General features: G+C 38.5%; 1 protein-coding gene across 1 annotated transcript in view; it reads right to left on the minus strand.

Annotated features, from left to right (window-relative positions):
* Window positions 1-10065: 10065 nt before the first annotated feature.
* The window catches only part of ZPLD1 (zona pellucida like domain containing 1), a 556217-nt gene continuing 548503 nt past the window's right edge, over window positions 10066-17779 (minus strand). The window contains exon 10 of the mRNA XM_044071987.1: window positions 10066-10390. Within this exon, the coding sequence (XP_043927922.1) occupies window positions 10215-10390 (176 nt within the window). The 3' untranslated portion in view covers window positions 10066-10214. The remainder of the gene's footprint in view (window positions 10391-17779) is intronic.

Genomic DNA, 17779 nt, shown 5'->3' on the forward strand with positions numbered 1-17779 from the left:
TTAATGTCACCGCCCCTTGGGTGTTTATATAGTATTTCAATCACTCTAAAAGTAAAATCATGATGAGTACCCTGTTCATAGGTTCATAGGTAGGTATTAAGCTATTAGCCCTAGGGCCTATATAAGCCTAACCAAATAGGTACCCTGGCTTTTGTCACCCAAGAAAATTATTTTCCTGTGCCCCTGTCGAGCAGAGCCACTGAAGTGATCCCTGGGGTGAATTTCCTATTTCCCATCCAATTATCAAGGTTTTTTTTGAAGAGTGCTAATGAGGAGCTCTGTTTGACATAGATAGGTAGTCTGTTCCAGAGTATGGGAAGTCTCAGGGACAGGAATTTATCCCTCCAGCATGTTCTGTTTATTGTGGTGACAAGGTTTAGATCCCTAGAGCGTGTAGCTCGGAGGGATTGGGATTTCTTTAAGTGGAGCATGTCCAGCAGCTCTGGGTTTGACATAGCTTTGTATGTTAGACAGAGATCACCTCTGAGTAGGCGATATGCAACAGAGTAAAGCTGCAGTTTTTTGAGACAGTCTGCGTAGGGTATCTGTTTGAGGCCAGTGATCCTCTTTGTGAGGTATTTCTGTGGCCTTTCCAGTTGTTGTAGATGTCTTATGAGGTACATACCAAAAGGGGCATTGTACTCTATAATGGGTCTAATGAGTGATGAGTAGAGGGGAACAATGACCTCTTTTTTTCTGTATGAGAAACATTTTGTGATGAGGTGAGCCACATAGAAGGATTTCCTGACCACTGTGGTGATGTGATTATCAAAGGAGAGATTACTGTCCTCCTGTGTCCCAATGTCTCTTATCACACTTTCAGTGTTAAGTAGTCTACCACCTATGTGGTAGCTCATGGGTACAGAGTTTTTACCAAAGGGGTTGACAATGCACTTTTTGGCATTGAGCTTGAGGCCATGGCTTTGACACTATGCATCTGTCTCAATGAGGCCCTTTTGTAGGATGTCCATATCTTTAGGAGTTTCGATTATGGCTCCTAGTTTGCAGTCATCTGCAAACTTTGTTAGCCAAAGACCTTCTGTGTTCAGACAAGTGTTTCACTAATGCATTAGTCATTACACCCCTGCGTATTTCAGACCTGTGTTCAATAATTCTTTCTTTAAGCTTCCTAGATAATTTTCTTATATAGGTGCTTGTACAGCTCTTACAGGTAGCCAAATAAACAATAAGGGGTATATTACATGTCACAGTGCATTTAAAAGTAGAAGTTTTGCCAGATGTAGGATGGGTGATGGTATTAGAGCTATATATAGCATTATAACATGAACAGTTAAAGCATGGAAGAGTTCCAGGCTTTTTAAAGGTATACTTTTTTATTGAGTTATACCCTTATAGTATAAACGGCTCATCAAATTTGAACAGTTCCTGTATGTAAAAGATGGTTCTGGTAGAGCTTTTAAAATGCTCCAGTTGTCTATTATTACTTCCATCACTGCATCTGCTATAAGTTGTTAAATAACGTACTATATGATAAAGGATTGGGAGGGTGGCTCAATGGTTAAGGAGTTTGCCTTACAAACACAAAGTCCAGGCTTTGAGCCTCACAAGGCATAATTGGCTTGCAAGGGCAGTTAGCTTAGTACTAATCTATGAACCTATACCATCACCTTTATTACTATGTTCTCTGGATATATCAGGAACAGAAAAATAGCATTGAGCTTTATCTTTTCTTTGTTTTATAATGTCTTCTCTAATATTTTCTAAAGTTTCTGGGTCATAACCCCTTTCTTTAAATTCAGCTGTCATTTCAGCAATTTGGTCAAGACATCTTGTGTTATCAGTATTTAATCTACTTGCATGCAAATACTGACTGTTTATAATTCATTTAAATGTATGTCTAGGGTGCATACTCATTCTATGTAGATACTTATTCTTATGGACAGCCTTTTTATAAATACTGGTATTGATTTTTGAACCATCATATTCCAACCTAACATCTAAAAAGTTTATCTCTGTTCTAGATGAGTTCATCTTACACTCCAAAAATCTGTTGTCTGGTTAAGAAAATCAAAAACTGAGTAAGTTCATCTTGCTGTCCCTGCCATATCAGGAAAACATTGTCCACAAAACACTTGTAAAAAGAGACTTTGGATTTATGTCTTTCTGGCCCATTATATACATATGTAATCTCCCATTTACTGAGTGTGAGGTTAGTGTAGGTGTTTGTGATGGCAGTGCCCATCTCCACACCAGCAATTTGATGGTAAAGCTGTTTATGAAAGATAAAAACATTATTCTCAAGAACAAGCTCAACTAGTTCACAGAGTGCTTCAATCTCTCTTGCCTTAGGCTGTATCTTGTGATTGTAGTAATTTTGTATTTAATGGGGTGATTTATCTGTTCTTTGTATCACACTGATGAAGGATTTATAATCGGAAAGCTTTGTGTATCTTATTAAAGTTTATTAGCATTGTAGAGTCATGTGCATATTCTTTTGTCTAATATCAAGACATTTGCCAGACAGAAGTCCAGAATGGCCTCTCCTTCTTTATTCCTATTGCTCTACCCATGTGGACTCAAGCAGTCCTCATATCCTGTTCTGTCTGTCTCAATAAGTGAATTCATGTCATCCATTATCAACATTGATTCATGTTGCCCTGCTTTATCTAGTAGGTCCTGCAACTTCTATCTGAACCCAATCTCTTCCTCACTATCACAACCCAGATGTGGAGCATAGGCTGAGATTATGAATACTGCCCTATCATAGGCTGAGATTATGAATACTGCCCTATCATTACACCGGAGTCTGATTGCCATGATTCTTTCATTAATTCTGATGACATCCCTCACTGCCTTCTGAAGCCTCTGTCTCACCATAATTCCTGGATACATATATCATTGAACCCTTAATTTATCAAACACCAAATCGTCGAACCCTAATCGTTAAACTACCTATTCATCGAATGATCTAATCATTGAACTGGAAATCATAGAAAGATTTCACTTAGTCATCTGGAAAAAAAAGTTCTGTAATTGACATGCTGACTGGCCATGATTTACCCATTATCTCATTGTAGTGTGATCTCGGAGATGTATATTTAATTTGCAATGGGTGTGGGGGGGAGCAGCCTTCCCCCTGCAAAAATGTAAAAAAAAGTTTACCTTTCACAGTGTTGGCCAGCTAAAACATTTCAATGATTTCTAGTTCAATGAATATGTCATTTAGTGAACAGGTAGTTTGGCAATTAGGGTAAGATGATTAGGTGTTCGATAAATTAAGCATTCAACAATATGATATAGACCCCAATTCCCATACCATTTCTAGCCTGTTCTTCTGAGTAATAGCATCTGGATCCCAAGTCAAGTGCAGTAGCTTTGCTGCACTGCCCTTTCATCCTGTCTCTTCGATAAATAGGATGTCCAGCCTCTTATGTACCTTTATGTCATCCACTTCCAAGGTGCATCCTGTCAGTGAACCTACACTGAGTGTAGCAATGCTCAGTTCATGTTTGGCAGGCTGATTGGGTTTATATCCAGCTTTTGCTCAACAGAGCAATCTCAGGTAACCTGGACTGTGCAACTGGATATCAGCTGGCCAGTAGTTTATTGACCCAAGGCTGCTGGGTTTTATGGTGGGCACATACACCCCTTCCACTCTTAGCATGTGTCTCTAGGGTAGGTCATTGTAGGCTGGGTCCTCAACCCACTTATCACCAGCAAAATATCCATGCGCATTTGGTGACATTAGTCAACATGACTGAATCACCTAAAGGCATATTTTACACCATTAAGTGGCTAGACCTTCCACAACATGCAGTCTGTGATCCATGATCTCCTATCTTGAGGATACTGTGCATCAGAGTAGATGCCCAAAGTGGCTGGCCTATCCAACTCTTCCCCCTATAGCGCACCATTTAGAGTCTGTGATGCTGCCGACAGCTCCATTCATTGGTGAATTTGAGATGGAAATACTCAGCATGTTTTTTAGAGGTGGGAGGAATCCCCCAGAGACACAGGAAGAACATGCAAACTCCAAACGGGCATTGGTCAGAGGTCAGGATAGAACCTTGTACCTTATGCACGGGAGGCTAAGACCTTACAATTATGCCAACCATGTCCTTTACAATGTTTGTCCCTTGCCTTATCCTTTTCTTAACTTGATGTATCCGAGATTTACATCTCCACTACCTTTCCTGTAACACTACTTAACCATTATTCACTTCCATGCTGATCTGTGCATAGTCAGAAATGCTTAATTTCCCAATAATGTGGATAGTGTAGGGGCATCTTAGCAAAATAAACTGTCTATCCTGTTCTCAATGTCTCTCCAAATCCATTTGGAAAGAAAATTCTTGCCTCAAAGTTTGCTACTTTCTCCAGACTTTGACCCATCCCTCCTGCTCCACCTACTTTCCTAAAACAGATCTTGCTTTCATGTGAGGCTGCTCCTCACCCTATTTCCTATCCAGTCTGTGCTTCACAGTGACATTGAAATCCCTTAATTTATTTCATTCTTCTTCAATGGAATTTGTAGAGACCACCAGTCATACAAATCTGTAAAGAATATTAGGTCATCCAAATTTGGACAACAAACACTTCACAAGTTCCAAATCATATCACCTGTTTTACTGACATATATTATCAAAAACTCTACAGAGTTCTCCTTCTTGAATTTTGCTATTGCTTTTAGGTACTTCATTATTAATATAATCACCCCCTTTATACTCCATTTATCTCAGCTATGCCACTGTTTTCTGGTCTATACCTGCTAGCCAAAGCTTGAGCAGTACACAAGGCAATGAAAGCATTGAAGTTCACATATAGATCACACCATCCTCTTCGACACTGCAAAAACACATTTGGTCCTGGAGAATCAGACTTACCAAAATGTACTCCTAACTTCAGTTAAGATCATTGTTAGACATTCTACAAATATCTAGTACTTTCCTAGACAGACAACTGTAAATGGAATGTATTTCTATCTTTCCATTAGCCTCTACCCAAACAGTAACAATCTACTGCAATATCCGGGGTACTCAGGCCCCACCAATGCAGATGGAAGCTGTTTTTGACAATCGTGTAACTTGTACAGTTTTGGTGAATAACATTTTCTCTTTACCCCTTCTCTCCCCTTCTGTTTGGTACAGGCAAGACTTTTGCTTACAGGCTTTTTAATCTAGCTGCACCTGACTCCATCCATTAAAAATAAGTGAGTAGAATACTTATTATACAATGACTCCCCCATTAATATTCCAAAATGTGCACGCTGATTGGCCAGCATGCCCATTGTAAATCCCATAATATACCAATGGAAAAAAGGTCCGGTCGCCCAGACTTTTTTCTGTTGGTATAAAGTGCTCAAAAACATCTTTTGTTAACAAATAAAATTAAAAAAAAGAAAAAACTGAGAAACAGAGACTTTCTTTTCTCCATTGCTTCTATTTCAAAGCATTGATGTACTGGGTATGCATGGGAAGCAAGTCCCATATGCATGCTCAGTGCATCAAAACAAGGAAGCAGTGTACCACAACCAGCGGAAGAACAGTAATGCACCGTTATACAAAGACATTATTTAAGAAATGTATTTTTTTTCTTAAATAATGTCATTGTGTAATAACAATAACCAACTCTGTGGTTGTGGTATATTGAAATTTATCCACGGTTGGCTTTATTTAATCACTCGGGCTTTACCCTCATGATTAAGCCACACCAACCATGGGTTAATCTTCAATATACCACACCACGTCATCAGTTATTGCTTTATTCACTCACTAGAGGACCCCCACCCCGACCCTCAACAAACAGTCTAAGCATAATTTTACATTCTATTAATCCACATACAGGAACCACTGTCACTGGACAGCCACCAAATGCTCATGCCTCACTGCCTGTACTACTAAATTTACCAAGTACTGTCTCATCTCCTTAAGGTCCCCATGAAGTCATTGTAAATAATCTTAAAAAAAACAAATATCATCTGTCTGACAATGCCTTACTATGTGTAGATTTGAACTACATCATTTTGGTAAACAGACTGCATTAACTTATTCTTAGTGAAACAATACTGCAAACATGTCTGATTGCCAGATGTTGTTTTTATTCGAATGGCACTGGGCCCTTTCTACCATTAAAACAAGATGCTAAGACAAAGCAAATGCTCAAGCACAGTCCTCTCTATTCAGCAACTCACTCATGAAAATGTAACCAGTCACATCACAACAGGTAAAACAGAATGTTTTACTCTATTCTTCACTTGATTGAATAATCAGTAATATGTAGGAGTCATGAGGTAGACTACTGCATTTGCCTTTCATGTACATAGCAGAGAACTGAGGATCTCTGGTAACTGGTGAGTGTACGCACTAAACCTTTGTTTGGATGTCTTGTGCAGCCATCCCCTTATACTCAATTATATCTTCTCTGAAAGAGTATTCCATTGTTTTCCTCTGCCCCAATCCTGACTCATCTATGAATTACCTTTCATTCTTCCACTTTTGAGTTTTTAGTCCTTGTGTGAACTGCCCAGAAAAAATACAACCCATCACTGATTTGATCTGCTCACCTTCGTGATAAACATTCCTCCCAACTACCAGACCTAGTAGATAGGAATGAAAGATTAACCCTGTCTTCCGATTCAGTCTTTAGTTGCATGTTACAAATCTCTTTTAAATAAGATATATCTTCTGCTTTCATTCTCAGCAACACAATGTATACTTCGCAAGGGGAAAGAGCCATATTAATGGCATCATATGCTCTTTTGGAAGCCATCAAAGGGGAAAGGGGTAGCTCTTCATTTTCATGCTGATGCCTTGTACTAGTGCTCCAGTCCATTTCCTCCTTCTGTGTGCTGTAAGCATGGCAGACTTGTTCCACTCCACTATGAACATGCTGTGGGACATCCACCTGTTTCATTCCTGTGGCCTGTAGACTACAGAGCTGAAGTGCTGTCTTTTGCCATTCATTGTTACCAAGAGGAAAGTGGAGTAAGTTAACCAGGAATATTTGGCTATATTCTTAAGCATGTTTTATTTTTTCCTGCTTCCTGCAGATCATAAAGCTTCTGTGATCTTTTGGCCCATCTCTTCCTCTCTGGGTAGAGCCATGCATAGCTTATTCTTTCCTTGAGATGCAAAAGTTAATCACAGAGACAGTATTGCACTTTTTTCCTTGAGAAGCAAGAGCCAATAAAAGAGCCATAATTTTGGCAACCACTGGGGCTTTTTCTGCTTATGCCCTGCAGCTCTTTCTTCATCAGACTAAATAATTTGTACCAAAGGCAAACTTTCTATGAATAATTTTAAAAATTGTAATATTCATTCCTTGAATCTTAACATACATAAAATACATGAGCATTGCTTAACAACCTCTCATCATAAGAGTATGGAAACAGTTCACAGATTACCTGCTATGGCTTTGAATTAGTTTAATTTCTCTTCCCTTCTCATTGCAATCTGTCATGGGACATTTTGTGAAGGAAATAATTAAGAATGCAAAACATTGCACAGCCCATAATCTAGAACCCGTTCTGTGACCTCAGATATCATAACATTTCCTCTGCGGGATATGTTCTCCTTATCATTACTTCTTATTTGTAACTAAAGGACTTGCGGTGATCATGAAGTGATTTTATCTTCATTCAGCTAAATAGTTTCCTCTTCAATACTCTGTCAAGGTCAGCTGCATCACTTTTTCATGTAGGAATGACTTAATGTTGTTTAGCCCTCCATGCCTTCAAGCCTCAAGTCTTACCAGCCTCTTCTTCAACAGTTTTGTGATTTGTTTTCCCTGACAGTCCTGTATTAGTCTCGTTTTTACAATTAATGCATGGTTTACCCTTGGTTATTACAGACCCAATTCCATCACAGAAAAGGGGCAGTATCTGCAATTTGCCAAGCACAAGAACTAAAGAAGAGTCAGGAGAGGGGAACTTATAGAAACCTAGCCCTCCATGTTTAGCGCAAGGCCTTACCCTCTATTAGATTACATTTTGTTAAAAAATAAGCAGTTAGTTAAATAAGGAGTGAAAATTTACAGTTATAATGAAAGACTGTGCTACATTTAACTATTACACAAAGAAAATGTGCAGTTATTTTTTGCTAAAGTATAGCTATGCATACAGAAAAAAATGTAATGCTTTGTAATACTTTGCATGCCTTATTCAAGGGTAAGATATAGAGTCACTGCCCTATTATCATTCCTCTAGGCATTCATGTCCATGAGGAAGGATGACTTCTAATGAGAGCTTATTGAGGAATGAACACAAGTGAATTGTCTTAATGAGAAGAGTATGCGCTCAGTAATATTTACAACAATCCTTGCATGGAATATACAGACAGTGTGGTACTTACCTCTTCTATTATTTACCCTGCAGTGAAAATGTACCTTTCGGTAGACTACCTTTAAGAAATCTTTTTAAATCCCAATTTCCTATTTTAACATAAGAATGGATGATGAATGATAAATTTTACGAGATACAAATGCATCTGTTTGGAAGCATTCCAATACTTCTTCTATGCTGAATTACTTCATCAAATTATGAAACATAATTCCATCATTATTTGAAAAATTGGGATAAGATAATTTATTGCAATCTGTAGGATTAGAAAAGCCCAAGTCTGATTCTCAGAAAATGTTCTCGTTGCTGTCAAAATTGTTGCAATCAAATTTATTTTATTTAGTTATCCTTATGTTGACCAGGTTAGCCCCAGTAGGTCTGTAACCTCTTTTTTATACTACTAAGGGAAATTTGGCCTGGACATCAGGGAACTTTTTCCAGTCTTTTTGAGAAGTCTTATGAGATCTTTTTCAGCTAACTGAGCTACCACCAACTAAGGCAAATTAGACCTTGGTTTTAACACCTCATCCAAAGGACAACACACTCAGGAATGCAGCTCCCCATTATGTTGTTCTCCCATGCCAGCCATCCACCTACCTGGGTGTGTATTAGAATTAAACAGTTGTCACAAATGAATGCTCTGTGTCAGACACTTCTTATGAGGATGTGGAAACGCTACCATTTAATCCATAAATTAGACAAAACTGACTTATAGTTTATCTTGCTGCAAACAATCCACATTCAATTTTAGCAAGAATAAGCCTCCGCTTTCATTTAGTATTTTAAAAATGCTTAAGAAAAAATATATACATTTTATTCTTTCTTTACAGCAAACTATTCATATTTGATATTGTTCATTGCTTCAGTACATGTTCATTTTAAATGCATATTGTGCATATCTTTTTTCTGTTTTCCATAACTTTTTCTTCCAAAAAAATTGTTTTATATGCATTTTAAGTAGGAAATCTATGCAGTCGCTGGCAGCAGTTATGTGAGAAACACACATAATAACTGAATGAGTATTTATTTTACACAGACTATACATTATCTGTTCATTGATGGAATGTATGTATTTCTTTATTCTTATACAACACTTACTTGGTAGCATACATTAAAATCAAGAAATTATATTAAAACGGAATTGGAATTATCAAGCACAAGGAATTTTAATTAAAACATGCAATCTTAGGGGCTTCTATTAAACAGCAATGGTGGAAAGAGTAAACTTAAGAAAACTGCATCAATATCTGTTCATTTTGTTTTCAACCTGATTATAACATTAATAGGTAAGACTTACTGTTAAGACAATATCCATAAAACTCCCATGTCAAATAAATTAACTGAAGTAGGCAGCCAAGGAAGACTGCTCTGTTGTATAGTTAAAGGTTAGTCTTCCTGGTGGCCACATATATGGTCTAATTTCTTTCTATTCAAAATGCAAAATTATATATTTTCTGCTTTCCAACTATTAATTCTAATCTAAAATAATAAAAGACTTGATAATGGTGTATCTAGAAAAATTCCATATATTACATCTCATTGTCATGTTTCATCAAATAAATGATACAATGAGATGTGACTATAAATACACAACTTGAAAATTCTTTAACCCAGATAATAATTTCATCTGTAAAAAAAAATAAATCTTTATTGCATGTTTTGAGTGATGAGTACAAGTCTCAAATATGTAAGCATGAATTATTTACTTAAAATAAAATTATACAAAAACAGAATCCAAAGACATGCTGACAGCGAAGGACCATCTCCAGAGAAAACATAACCCAAGAGTAAGTTCAAGTTAGTATCTGAATAATTACTTTTGTAACCCAGAACTCCTCTTACTTAAAACATTGACAAGGTTATTTTAAACACTGCAAAATGTGATGTACATTTTGCAGCAATACTGCAGGTTCTTCTTCTAGTTGAAAGTAAGGTTCTTAGTGCCTGTTAATACGGGACGACATTGTTGTTTTTTATTTAGAAGGGTGAGGGAGAAGATAAAGAAACACAAGCTCATAATTCCAAGAATAGTAATTCCAGCAATCAGTGCACTTGTAATGGTGTTCATCTGGAAGCTTTTATCAGTTGGTCGTGCTATAGAAAGAAATATACAAATATTTATGCCATGCTATGAGAATATAAAGGAGACTGTCTGCTATAATTCATCTTCACTGACAACAAAACAGTTTTTTTTTTAAACAGAATCATAAGGAATTACAAAGAAGTGCAGTTGTGTAAGTCCTACTTACCTGTAATGGTAGCAGTTCATAGAATACACTGCTTTACTGGCATATGGGTAGTAGAGCCCTGCTACTCTCCTCTGGCAGTCAATTAAAGCTCAGAGCTCCTCCCACTGTGGGTCTGAGGGTGAAGAACCAATCAATCATCTGGCAGGACCAGGACTGCCCCTCAAATTTACAGACAGAACCATTTCAGTTTTCTAGGGTACAGTAGGAATACCAGAAGAAAATGCAAGCTTTGCAGCCCCTACTTTTCCAAAGCAAAAGTCACACATGCACAACAAAAAGCTGCTGAACAAAACTTTGAAGCAATTCCAACGACAAACTGTATATATTTAACAAAGGTGGGATGGTGAGTGGGTACTGCCATTAAGGCAGTGTGTTCTTTGAGCATCTACTGCTACAGGTAAGTAGGGCTTATATAACTGTACTATGTTCATCAAATTACATTTCCTTACTGGTATATGGGAAGATTCCCAACACTGACCCAGCTTGGGAGGAGGAAGGATAAGGGTCCAGGAGCCCCTAGGGAACACTCCTCATGAAGTCTGCTCTAGATTTACAAAATGTATCCAGCATGTACTGCTTTGCAAAGGTATGGACAGAGGACCAATTTGCTACCTCTAGAATACTTCTATATACCAACACTTTCTAATACATCACTGAAGAGGAAAGCCCCTGATGGCAAAAGTGGAGCTGGCTCAACCACAGACTAGCATCCCACTCCTTCAGCTCTTCAAGTGAAGAACAAAATGATACAAAGGACTTCTGCAAGGATGATTCCTGCAGTATGCCTTAGCAATTTAGGTCCTATTTCTGTGCCCTGCCCCCTGCCCCTCCTTCCTCACATTTTACTGAAAATAAATCATTCAAAATCAATCAATCAAAAGCAAATAGCTTGAATAGTTTATACCATGACTGCATGGAGTGCTATAGTGCTCATTCTTCAGTTAATTAAAAAAATCTTCTATTAAACTGAAACAAACTGCTTGCTACAATGTTTTTTTTACTTTTAAACTGTAGCAGTCTGCTTGCTACAGTTTACACCATGTTTGACCACAAATAGAATACAAGCTTTTAAAAGCTGGAATTGCACTAAAGAGTGATTGGGATGATGGCTGGCTGATTGTGCCCCCCGAACACTTTGCACCTGGAATAATTGCTCCTTTTGCCCCACCCTAACTATACTATTTCCTGGTGGAATGTGCCTTTACCTTGTCTGGATTCCACTTGCCATGGTGGATGTAAGAAAAAACAATAACAGAGGTCAACTAATGTGCAATGGTTTGCTTAGATACAGGCTGTCTTTTATTTGCCCTTTTGAAGGAAATTAAAAGCCTATTGACCTTCCTAAAGTGTTTTGTTCTGTACCTAAGCTACTGATTGCATCCAAGGTATGAAATATCCTCCCTCCCTTATTCTTAGGTTCTGGGAAGAACACAGGAATATTAAAAGATTGATTGAGAGTAAATTATTAGACCACTTTTGACATGAATGAAGAATTGGTATGTAATTCAATCTTATCCTTATGGAAAATTAAATAAGGTTATCCCAGCATGAGAGCTTGCAGCTAACAAATTTGCCTTGCAGATATCAGAGCAATATGCAAATCAGAAACTTGCTTTGCAGTTGTCAGAGCAATATGCAAATGAGTTTTCCACATTACGAACTTGAGATCAGCTTCAGCTGCTGGTTCAAATGTGGTAAGGTCAATTTTTCAAGAACATAGTTGAAATCCTATGAAGGATGAATCTGCTTGTGAGTGGGACTCATATGCAAAACTCCTTTCATAACCTCTTTTACCAAAAGAAAAAAGGAAAGTGTGGGATCCATAGGCAGATAAGCAGCAGTTGCCACTAAATGCACCTTAATGGACACATGCAATAAGATATCCTGAAATAGCTTACACAAATATTTCTAGACCAGAGAGTTATTAATAACAGACTCCCTGTTTCCATTTAGACACCACATAGAAAACTTTATCAATTTGTAAACTTAAGATTTTCTAGTGGCAGGCTTTCTGGCCTCTGTTAATACCTTCTGCACATCGTCATGAAAGCTGGTCCTAAATGGGGTCATGATTGAATAATCTAGGCTGTCAGTTGAAGCCCCTAAAAATTAGGGTGCACCAGTTGTCCCTGAGACTGTGTAAGCAAACCCAGAGTGTGCGAACGTCTGTGGTAACTGCCCATGGCCAATACCATTAAAAAGGAGTACTAAGGTTGTCTGGGCCAATAGGGGGGTCACCACAATGATCTTTGGCATTTCTTTCTGAACCTTCAGAAGTACCTTGTAAATCAGTGGAAAGGGTGGCAATGCACATAGGAACATTCACATCCAAGGAAATGAAAATGTGTCTGTCCTCCAAACATGGCTGCAAGGATGTCTGGAACAGAATTTCTCCAGCTGCCTGTTTTGAAAGGATGTGAACAGATCTATTGAGGCATTCTCCACATGTTGAATAGATAGTGAAACACCACTGCCTTGACCTGCCACTCATGCGGGTCTCTACAGAATGTGCTTAGTCTGTCTGCCAAATTGTTCTGCTCTGATCAGAAGTATGACACCTGAGTAGTCAGAAAATGCTGATCAACCAGTGCCCAGGACATCATTTCAAACTGGCACAGAGAGTATGACCTTGCATCCTCTTGTTAGTTGAGGTACAACATCGCTGTGGTGTTGTCCTAATCACCAGAAGAGGATCCAGAGTCCAAAGGTGGTACAACACTGTTAAGACATGAATCATCACCAACATTTCCTTGATATTCATGTACTTTCATGTGTCCTTGGGTCCCCAAGTGCTTGAACTTGCATCCCCACTGACACAGCTCCCATAGCAAAGTGGATGAATCTGTCTAGTAAGAGCATACAGGGACCAGAGGGGAGAAAGGATATCCCAGACTGATACTTAACTGTTCTCTCCCCTGCTGTAATTCTCATCTGATGAAGGGCAGCACCAACAATAGGATTCTAGAGAATAAAAGTGCATGATCCACCAAATTTAGACATACTATTGATTTTTCTCATGTGAAGATGGAACAGTAGAATCATGATAATCACGGATGCAATTAGTCCAATAATATTTAGGAATTCCTTTGCGAAGGTGACATTCCTCTTGGAGGATTCCAGAAAGATTGTCTGGTAAGACAGAATTTTGTCTTCCAGAAGAAAGGCCATTCTCTTGTGGGAGTTGATTAAGCACCCCAGAAAAAAATAGTGTTTGAGAGAGTGTCAGACATGACTTCTGGAGGTTCAAATTGAACCCTAGCTAAGAAAATAAGGCTAGGACCTTCACTAGAAAATCCAAACACCTGGATGCAGACTCTGCATAGATCAGCAAGTCATCTAAGTAAGAAAAAAATGTGAAAACCCAGAATCTGACAGTGGTCCACTACTGGGACAAGGCATTTGGTAAACAATTGAGGTGCAGTAGATAGTTCAAAGGGCAATACGGAAAACTAATAGTGCCAACTGGAAACAACAAATATCAGAAATCTCTTCAAGTGATAAGTGACGGAAATGTATCCTTTAAGTCCGGTGTCCCCTTAAAGCAGTGATCTGGCAACAGGAGAAGCACTGTCTGCAGGGTAAATATCTAAAACTTGGGGGCCTTGGAAAATGTATTCAGAAAGTAAAGGTCCAGCACCTGTTTCTATGACTGCTCTTTTTTGAAAATCAGGAAAATTATTGTATAAAAACCTTTCATTCTTTCCAATGGAGGTACCAGTTCTATGGCCTCTGTGTCCAGCATTTGCCAGAGAATAGAAGGAAATACCAAAGTCTGATCTGGTAGATGAGGGGGGAACCCATTTGAATGGAGGCAGATGTTTTTTCCACTGCCAACTAAAGCCCCTGACAACAAAGTTGAAGACCCACTTGTTGGGAACTACTAACAGCCAAGCCGCCTTATTGACAACTAACTTTGGAGATGTGTCATCTGGAGTGTTGTTTACAAAAGACAGATGCAGTGTTTCAAAATAGTCATAAGTCATTTTTTTTCATTTTTTTCTTTAGCTTGTGTTTCTATAGATTTAAATACTGCAGTTTATTAAGTGTGTTGTGGACATTAGGTGATTGTAATTTTGTTTGTCAGGAAAAAACTTCAGTCTAAGCAAAATAATGGATAAAACTGTGTCAGAAACATCCTTATATAACTTATCAGGGTAAAATCTGAAGGTTTAATTAGGAGTAAATGAATGACTAACCATCATGGAATACAAGTAAACCATTTCAGCCTGTTTGTATGGTGGAGGGTTTTGCCTGTGGTCAGCTACTTTGTATGTAAATGGAAACACCTCCGCCTTTCATTTTTTTTTTCCTTTTCAGAGGGTGGTCTGAATGTTTGAGAGGAACTGTATCCTTGCACTGCTGGGATGCTTTTCATGGCCTTGAGCCATGTTTCTGTAACTGCACAGATGTCAGCATTCTCCAGGGCAAGGAGAACTTCTAAGGAGTGAATTTCTGCTTATCTTGTTAGAAGCTCCACTGTGCCTGACTGAGAGTGTTTCTTAAACTATCTGGAATCACAGAGCTGACATAAGTATATTTTTGCACTTGATCTAACTGTTCAGTGTTTCTTATCAGTAATGAACTGTTTTTATGTATTTGCTTAACAGTACTGCACTGTTTTTATGTATTTGTGTGACTGAATTATTTACTTTTCTGTGTCTGCATTTAATTACATTAAATTTAAATTAAATTTAATTTAATTACATATAGTTTACCTGCATCCTTCCTCAAACTATCTGCCAACAGCATAGCCTTCCCTATGTCCATCATAATAAATAGGTCCATCCAGGAATCTTATGTTCCCTCACTATGGGGACAAACATTCATCATCCCACTTCATAAAGGCGGTAACATCACTGACACCACTAATTTCTGTCCTACTGCCATACTTTCCCCACTCTCAAAAGTCCTGGGAAAATGTATTCACTAATAAATGATGCCTTATCTAACACAAAACAACATCCTAACCCCCATACAACATGGATTCCATCCTGGCCACAGTACCATCACTGCACTCCTCTCCTTCCTCAAGTCCATTAACTATGCTTGTGACTCTGGCAAAATCATATCAACCCTGTTCCTAGATCTTTCCAAAGCCTTCAACACCATCTCCCACCCTATACTCCTATCAAAACTCTCATCCCTCAATTTCTCCTCATCCACCATAGTTTGGTTCACCAGGTACCTATCCAAAAGGCAGCAAGCTGTTAAATTACAACATTCCACCTGCTCCTTTCTATATACCCCTACTGGAGTATCCCAACGTTCTGTCCTTGGTTCCTTACTTTTCAATATATTCAACAACAGCTTTCACCACTCCATCTCCAGTTCTACATTAATCCAGTATGCAGATGATTCAACAATCATCTGCTTAGCTGACACCCCTTCTGACCTTCTGCAGATAACCCAGTCAGCTTTCTCAAATACTAAAACCTGGATGCAAAATAACCACCTAGCCCTTAACATCAATAAAACCAAATTAATGATTTTTCCCCATGTAAACACTCCCACGTTGATAAAAACACCTTCAAGATCATAAGCCAGCCAGAATAACACCCCCATTGAAATTGTCCCTCACAACAAACTGCTCGGCATCATTATTGACAAACATCTAAAATTCAATATCCACATCCAAACTAACATAAAAAAACCCCACCAAAAATTAGGACTCCTCTATTGGCATAACCGTTATCTCACCCCCTCTACCAGAAAGACCCTTGTCTCCATATAGCTACCCCCCCCCAATGTATGGTGCTCCTCTTTTCTCAAATCTTCAGCTCAGCCTTTAAACTAAATCAGATGCCTGTTACAATAAAATCTGCAAATTTGCCGCCAGCTCTAGAAACTCATCCCATCACTGCAACTCCCTCCACTCACTGCAACGGCTCAAGCTTCTCGGCTATCTGAACCTCCTTAAACTCACCACTGTCCTTATGTTCATAGTAAACCTATCCTCCTCTCTCCACCTCCTTAACCCCCTATATTCCTAATCGCTCATTTTGGTCAGAAAATCAGAACCTGCTCAAAATCTACAAACCTTTACGGCCACCTGGACACTCTGCTACCTGCTCCTTAGCTAAATTATGGAACTCTCTTCCTCCCTCCGTTAGAAATAATCATAACCATTCTAACTTTAAATCCCTCCTCCCTTCCTTCCTGTCTTCAAAGTGGGAATGCCCTTGCTCCTTCCCCACATAGGACAGTCCTATATCAAAACCCACATTCTAACTCAATGCATCTTCCCTGCATTGACATCATTTGCACGCCTACTCCTCCACAACCTCCAAATTTTGTTAATAGTTTGTTTCAAACAATTTCTCTTCCTCAATTGTAATTCACTGTTAAAGATTCTTAGACTCAGTTGCTAGATTTTATTATTAATATAGAATTTAGATTTTTTTATTTCTGTGGAATGCTGCATAAAGCTGCATGACTTCTTTGCTTTGTATGTGCATATGCTAATATGTTTGTCATTGTTACTGGAGCTTTTCTCCACAGACCTCCATGGAAAACGGGCTTTTTTTAGGACCGGTACACTTCCCCGGTCACCAAATGAAAATAAATAAATAAATGCATATATATTTGCTGACCTCTGGTTGAATTTTTGCTTCCCAGTCTTTGCTGTTTTTTTTTTTTTTATTTCTGTTCTAAGGTATTTGGCACAGCACTTTAGCTTGGACTAACTGGTTCCACACAGGGTGTCCTTTACAACGTTCTGGGGCAGCAGGGAGTTTGTGGTGAATTCATTCCAGGTTAGAAAAACGGGTCAAACAGCTTCTGTGCTATCTGATTGCCTCAAGGTGTACCTTTAGAAGGGTCTTTTAGCTTACTAGTATAAAACTATTACCTGTGTGTGTAGCTTATCTTGCCAGAAGCTCCATTGTGCCTGACTGAGAGTGTTTCTTAAACAATCTGGAATTACAGAGCTGACATAAGTATATTTTTGCACTTTATCTAACTGTTCAGTGACTTCTTATCAGTACTGCACTGTTTTTATTTATTTGCTTAACAGTACTGCACTAAGTTGGAGGCTTTTGCTGTTGCCACCCCTACTGTAAATTCGATCTAGGATATTCCTCCCAGTCCCATCTCATTAGATCATTCTACCTACTACAGAGATCATTTGGGAAGGCCAAACCCTTAGTTCCTTAAACTTGAATTATCTTCTGTTCATCCTCTCTCCCTTTCCACTTTACTAGCAAACAAACAAGAAACAAACGCACACACACACACA

The sequence above is a fragment of the Protopterus annectens genome, chromosome 5.part0 (assembly GCF_019279795.1).
Source record: "Protopterus annectens isolate FY-2018-M chromosome 5.part0, PAN1.0, whole genome shotgun sequence".
NCBI classification, from domain to species: Eukaryota; Metazoa; Chordata; order Ceratodontiformes; family Protopteridae; genus Protopterus; species Protopterus annectens.